Source organism: Pelophylax lessonae, assembly GCF_965119305.1.
Source record: "Pelophylax lessonae genome assembly, chromosome: 3".
NCBI classification, from domain to species: domain Eukaryota; kingdom Metazoa; phylum Chordata; class Amphibia; order Anura; family Ranidae; genus Pelophylax; species Pelophylax lessonae.
This window is the reverse complement of record NC_138770.1, coordinates 470,138,832-470,146,180: the sequence shown is the minus strand read 5'-3', so window position 1 is coordinate 470,146,180 and position 7,349 is coordinate 470,138,832. Positions and strand designations below refer to the sequence as shown.

Genomic DNA, 7,349 nt, shown 5'->3' with positions numbered 1-7,349 from the left:
ACGAACACGAATAATACAGTCCGTGTTCGCTCAACACTAATTATAATGTGTTTGTACATCAATCCACATTGATTCATTTGCACTTATCTGGGCGTAACTTAAGGGCCAATATATACACAATTGTTTTTGCACTTATATATGATTTAATACGTTTATTTATTTATCCATTTATGTTTCTGCACCTATATATGATTTATTACGTTGATGTTTTCTGTAATTTAAAGGGACAGTGCACCTATTTTGTTTCTTTTTATTATTTTAGGCCCAGTACTGGGCTGCAGCAGTCTCCACTAGTTTTTCTGGCTGAGCGCAAGATTATTTTTTATTTTGTTTATAATAATATATTGTCTGGGACTGTGGGAAATGAAAAGTGAGTGGACTGCCTGCAGGAGATTAATTAGTTTTGCATAGATTACTACTCAGCACAGCCCCACAAAAGATGCCAGGAGGAGTCAGGACTGGTCTAAGGCTAATTAAAAAAACAAAGTACAGGCAGTCCCCGACTTACGAACATCCGAGTTGCGAATGACTCCTACTTACGAACCGGGTCCGCGTGACGTCACTGCCGGCTTCTTCCGGGTTCTTCTCGCTCCTGTGCTGGATACTGAGCCAAGCAGCCATCTTTCAGTGGCGGGAGACAACGCACGCTGCAATACTACATGTACTGTATGCCCCCCACTGCCCAGAAGCATCTCACTCGCATCCCACTGCACAGGCAGAAGCTGGAACTGTCTGGAAACTGGTGAGATTACATTACTCTGTATTTGGAGCAGGACTGTATACCACGGTATTGTACTTGTACTTCTAGGATACTGTAGCAGGACTGTGTTGAATGTAACTATTCTTCTGGGTCTCTTTTAGCCCTTGTACTGGATCTCACGCTGCTGGACGGCTGCTTGATGGCTCTGAGGATCAGGGACCACTGCTGCTGCATGCTGAAGGCGCATATCAAACTGACAAGCCTAGACAGTGAGTGTTTTAATGCAGTATAGTACCCATTTTACAGTATTAGAATACATTGGTAGTTGGCTGGCAGCTACACTGGTTTTTGTTCTTCTTGTTCACATCTAGAGCGCACGCACACCACTTCACATTTATTGGAACTGTCTGGAAACTGGTGAGATTACAGTACTCTGTATTGGGAGCAGGACTGTATACCACTGTATTGTACCTGAACTTCTAGGATACTGTAGCAGGACTGTGTTGAATGTAACTATCCTTCTGGGTCTCTTTTAGCCCTTGTACTGGATCCCACGCTGCTGGATGGCTGCTGGACGGCTCTGAGGGTCAGGGACCACTGCTGCTGCATGCTGAAGACGCATATCAAACTGACAAGCCTAGACAGTGAGTGTTTTAATACAGTATAGTACCCATTTTACAGCATTAGAATACATTGGTAGTTGGCTGGCGGCTATACTTTTGTTTGTTCTTCTTGTTCACTTCTAGAGCGCACGCACACCACTTCACATTTATTGTCTTTAACCTGCAATGATGCCAAAAAACAAATCTAATGCAAGTGCTGGTACCATCACCATGGAATATAAAGTAGAAATAATAAAGAGATCAGAGAAAGGTGAAACTCCATCATCCATTGGCAGAGCACTTGGCTACAATCGGTCAACAATTGCAACAATTTTAAAAGATAAAGATAGAATAATGGACCATGTGAAAGGCCATACCCCAATGCATGCTACAATTATTACCAAGCAACGCAGTGGTTTAATTGTTGAGATGGAAAGGCTGCTGACAGTTTGGATAGAAGACCAAAATCAGCGTAATATCAGCCTTTCTTTAGTCCAAGAAAAGGCTCGAAGCCTTTTCAAAGATTTAAAAGCTGCCCATCCAGCAAGCAAAGACGATTTCAATGAAGAATTTGTCACAAGTAAGGGTTGGTTCAATTGCTTTAAAGAACGAGCTAATTTGCATAACATTAAAGTTCAAGGTGAAGCAGCGAGTGCCGATGAAAGTGCTGCAACTGATTTTCCCAATATATTGGAAGAAATTATTGATGATGGAGGTTATTTGCCGGAACTAATTTTTAATGTAGACGAAACAGGCTTGTTTTGGAAAAAAATGCCAGAGAGGACCTATATTTCAAAAGAGGAAAAAAATGCACCAGGACATAAGGCATCAAAGGACAGGCTGACTATATTACTTGGGGGCAATGTATCTGGGTAGTTAAAGCTCAAGCCTTTGCTAGTGCATCACTTCTTAAATCCGAGGGCACTACGTAATGTCACTAAGGCATCGCTTCCTGTTATTTGGAGGGCAAATTCAAAGGCTTGGGTGACAGTTACACTCTTTGAAGAGTGGTTTTTGAACCACTTTGTCCCTGCCGTTGAACGTTATTGCATTAGCAAAAACATTCCCTTTAAAATTCTTCTTCTCCTTGACAATGCCCCTGGACATCCAAACACTTTAGCTGACATGCACCCCAATATAAAGGTGATATTTCTACCCCCCAACACCACATCACTTCTTCAGCCAATGGATCAGGGAGTCATAGCCTCCTTTAAGGCCTATTATTTACGAAGGACTTTCTCACAAGCTGTCAGGGCTACCCAAAATAATGAGGTGACCTTAAGAGGATTCTGGAAGAACTATAACATTTATGATGCCATCAAAAATATAGCTGATTCTTGGGATGAAGTGAAAGAAACAAATTTAAGAGGAGTTTGGAACACATTGTGCCCCCAATTCCCACAAGAATTTCTGGGGTTTACAGATGAAGAAATCACCAGAACCAGGCAAGCTGTGGTTGCTATTGGTAATCAACTGCAGTTGGACATCAGTGAAAATGATATCATCGAGTAACTCGACTCCCATGGCAACTAACTATCAAATGAAGACCTTATTGAACTAGAGCAGCAAATGATAGCATTTAGGGAAGAAAACCAGGACCTAGAAACTCCAAAGTTGAAAAAATTTTCAACAAAACAGTTAGCTGAAGTTTTTCAACTCATTGAAGCAGGAATGGCAAGTTAGAGGAGCAAGATCCTGATACAGAGAGGTTTAGCAAAGTTTACCGTACAGTTACTGAAGGCCTGAGATTCTACAGGGTTATTTATGATGAGATGAAGAGAAGTGCTGTGCAAACATCCCTTGATGCCTACTTCAAGAAACTGCCTCCAGCAGCTCAATCAGATTCTGATTCTATAATTGCAGTCCCATCCTCTCCAACAAGCCCATTAACCTCCATCACCATTGTTTAAAGTTGTAGTGTACTGTACAGTGTTTTGAAAATGTTTAAGCATTTATATGTATCTGCATCAAAAAAGAAACAATGCGTTAAAGCAAACATCTGTCTAAGTTGTATTTATTTGTTAGTTTTGGCTAGTACAGTACTGTATGGTGTGGGGTTAGAGCCACACTGAGGTTTGTACTGCTGTTTGTATCGTCATGATTTTTTTGGCTGGAGTTACTTAAAAAAGTACATGTTCCGACTTACAAACAAATTAGACTTAAGAACAAACCTACAGTCCCTATTGTGTTCGTAACCCGGGGACCGCCTGTACCTTACTACTGTACTTTGTATATAATATACAGAAAAGAGGAAACCCCCAGATGGGACTTTAAGGGCAGACAATGAGTAACATAGGTTGTCAATATAAAAACATAGTATTTATTTCATATAAGAATGGAGTTAATAATACATATCAAAAGATAAAAACATGATGGTGAACCATTATTGAAAATGCAAGTATACCACGTGGTATACTCGCACCTTCAATCGAGGGAAAACCCTCTTCCTCAGAGCCAAAATTGTCACTGACCCACCATCAATTCCCAGAATGTTATAGAGCCAGTCTGCACCGCCCACATCACCGCACCCCTCCCCCCCACAAGGAGCAAAGGTCAGGCATGTGTGTCAACAAATTGGGGTATGTATACCCCAGTGTGTATTATCCATGCGATAGACAGCCCATCAGTTCAGCTATCATCACTTCACTTGAATACGGCCACAAACAAATGCAAGTAGTGATAGTGGCAGCGACACAATGATGATAAAAGAGAAAGAAATATATAATAACAATAATAATAGTAAAAATAAAAACAATAAATAGATAAATGATGATATTGATGATAAAACTGATAATACAAAATGGAGATCTAAAAAATTTGAGACAGGTGTTAAAAATTCCTTAGAACTCATCGGCTTTATCAACAAATAAACACAATGCCACAGACTCATATCCAACATCCATTTAGGTAATAAAGATGATGTACATATCCTGAGATGTGCAATAACAATAAAACATGCCATCCTCACACTGTATGCAAAACATAAAGGCACACCAAAAAAATGTATAATAAAATTACCGTACACTCCCACCTTGATTTTAATGGGGGCTGCGAGGGATGATAGGTGACCCCCCCCCCCCAGAGGCGAGGCAGGACATCTGGGATCCATGAGTGCAGCCTAAGTGCCCCAAGCTGCAATTCGTGGGCCTGGAATGCACACCAAGCATGTACACCGTAATTTTCGGCTACGCTCGAAGACGCCTGTATTACGATTGATGCCCCCGGCGACCAACAGGCGTCCCTCAACCGCTCGAACCAGCCTCCACCTGCCCCAACCACAAAGGAAGGGGAGGGGAGACAAGGAACTAGCATCATGCACCAAACATCCCGCTGACAGACCTGGGAGGGGGGTCACCATGAAGGATAAATGAACAAATACTTGAATGAATGCTTGTATAAATAATTAAATAAATAAATAAATAGATAAATGGATAAATAAATGACCAAGGCACATGTCCTATACTAACATAGCTCCAATAGAATAGGACCGGAAGGGTTTACCCCTTTGACTAGGCCATTTTTTGCAATTTGGCACTGCGGACTTTAATTGACAATTGCGCAGTCATGCAATGCTTTTCGCACAAATAGAGCTTTCTTTCTTTCTTTTGGTGGTATTTGATCCCCTCTGCAGTTTTTATTTTTTGTGATATAAATGAAAAAGACAGAAAATTTTGAGAAAAAATTAAATTTTCTACTTTTTCTTATAAAAAAATATCCAATAAACTAAATTTTTGTCATACATTTAGGCCAATTGAATTTTTTTATACTTTTCGGTTCCGGCAGGCGTTATGATTGATGATAGATTTACATCAAGGGACACATATTTTTTGTCATCAAGGGACACATATTTATGATTGATGATAGATTTACATCAAGGGACACATATTTTTTGTCATCAAGGGACACATATTTTTTTTTTCTTTTTAACCACTTGCCGACCGCTCACGTTGCTGCTACTGCAGCTCGGCTGGATCTGGCAATGCAGACTTACGTTGCCAGATATTCTCCTCTCTCTCCCACTGTGTTTAGACACAACGGGAGTTGGGACAGGAGAGGAGAGGCGGTGATCACCGCCTCTCTTCCCCGATCGTTGGGGAAAGACTGAGAAAATCCGCCCGCTTGTGTAAACAAAGCGGGCGGATCTCCTCTGTGACAGGCAGGGACAGAACACAGGATCCAGCATAGCTGAACCTGCCATCGGTGTCTGTGTCACACAACCCCCTCTCTCCCCACACGTCAGTAAGCGTGAGGCATACATTTAACCCCTCAATCATCAACAGTGTTAACCCCTTCCCTTCCACTGTCATTATTACAGTAACAGTGCATATTTATAACACTGATTACTGTAGTAATGTCAATGGTCCCCCCAAAAGTGTCAAAAATGTCAGTTAGGGGTCCGATCTGTCCGCCGCAATGTCGCAGTCCCGCAAAAAAATCGCAGATCGACGCCACTACTAGTAAAACAAAAATAAACAATAAAAATGACAAATCTTTCCCGTAGTTAGTAAACGCGATAACTTTTGCGCAAACCAATCAAAATATGCTTATTGTGATTTTTTTTTACCAAAAATATGTAGCAAAAAACAAATTGGCCTACAATGTTAAAAAATTTTTGATTTGTACATTTTTTTGGGGGAATGTTATATATCAGAATGTGAAAAATATTGTTTTTTTTTTTCAAAATTGTCGCTCTTCTTTTCAAAAATTAAAAATCGCACAGGTGATCAAATACCACCAAAAGAAAGCTCTATTTGTGGGGAAAAAAAGGACATACATTTATTTTGGGTACAGTGTTACACGACTGAGCAATTGTCCGTTATAGTAACGCAGTGCCGAATCGCAAAATATGGCCTGGTTAGCAATGGGGTAAAATCTTCCGGTCTTAAAGTGGTTAAAAATATGCTCATTGAGAATTTTTTTGTCAAATACACGTAGCTAAATATATTTTGGCCTAAATATATGACAAAAATTGAATATATTGGATATTTTTTAACTGTCAAAGTAGGAAATGTCAATTTTTCGCAAAATTTTTGCTCTTTTTTTATTAATATCGCAAAAAATGAAAAGTGCAGAGGTGATCAAATACCACCAAAAGAAAGCTCTGTTTGTGGGAAAAAAAGGATGTACATTTTGTTGGGGTACAGCATTGCATGACCGTGCAATTGTCAGTTAAAGTTGCGCAGTGCCAAGTTGAAAAAAGTGGCCTGGACGTTAAGCAGGAAAATCCTCCGGTCTTAAAGTGGTTAATAAAGGACTTGTCAATAACTGTGTTCTGTAGTTTTTACTTTTCTACACTTTTTAGTAAATGGGTAGGGGTACTATATACCCAATATCCATTCACATGGGGGGGGCGGGATCTGGGGGCCCCGTTGTTAAAGGGGCTTCCAGATTCTGATAAGCCCCCACTCGCAGACCCCCACAACCAAAGCCCAGGGTTGTTGGGAAGAGGCCCTTTTCCCCATCAAAGCACCCTTCCCAAGTTGAGGGGAAGTGGCCTGGTATGGTTCAGGAGGGTGGGGTGCTCGCTTGTCCCCCCCTTTCCTAGCCTGCCAGGGTGCATGCTCGGATAAGGGCCTGGTATGGACTGGGGACCCTACGCCATTTTTTTTCATTTTTTTTATTTGTATTGCCGAAAGACATTACAGCATGGGTGGGTAACCTTTTTTCTGCCAAGGACCATTTGGGTATTTATAAAGTCATTCGGGGGCCGCACAAAATTATCAACTTAAAAATGTGCCTGTTGTTATATTTGGTCAAACATTTAATTAACTCACCCCTAATGTGATGGCTGCAACTGCTTCTCTTTTGTGCGGTGTGTGATGTTAGCTGGTATTGATGATGTTGCTACTCGCAACTGGTTTTCCAGGTTTGCGTCGGTCAGTCTGGAGCGCAGTCGACTCTTTGTGGTGGTAAGTTTTGAAAAGAACTGCTGGCAGGTACTGCTGGTTGGTACTGCTGGTGGGTATAGCTAGCTGGTACTGCTGGTGGGTACAGCTGGCTGGCACTGCTGTGGGTACTGCTGGCTCAGGCTGGTACTGCTGGCTTGT

General features: G+C 41.2%; 1 protein-coding gene across 1 annotated transcript; it reads left to right on the top strand.

Annotated features, from left to right (window-relative positions):
- Positions 1-1,491: 1,491 nt before the first annotated feature.
- On the top strand, positions 1,492-2,178 carry LOC309550588 (tigger transposable element-derived protein 1-like; the record flags this gene model as incomplete). Its single annotated transcript, XM_082250933.1, has 1 exon — positions 1,492-2,178. One exon carries the CDS (start codon positions 1,492-1,494, stop codon positions 2,176-2,178), a length of 687 nt encoding a protein of 228 aa, XP_082107059.1.
- Between the last annotated feature and the right edge of the window lie 5,171 nt (positions 2,179-7,349).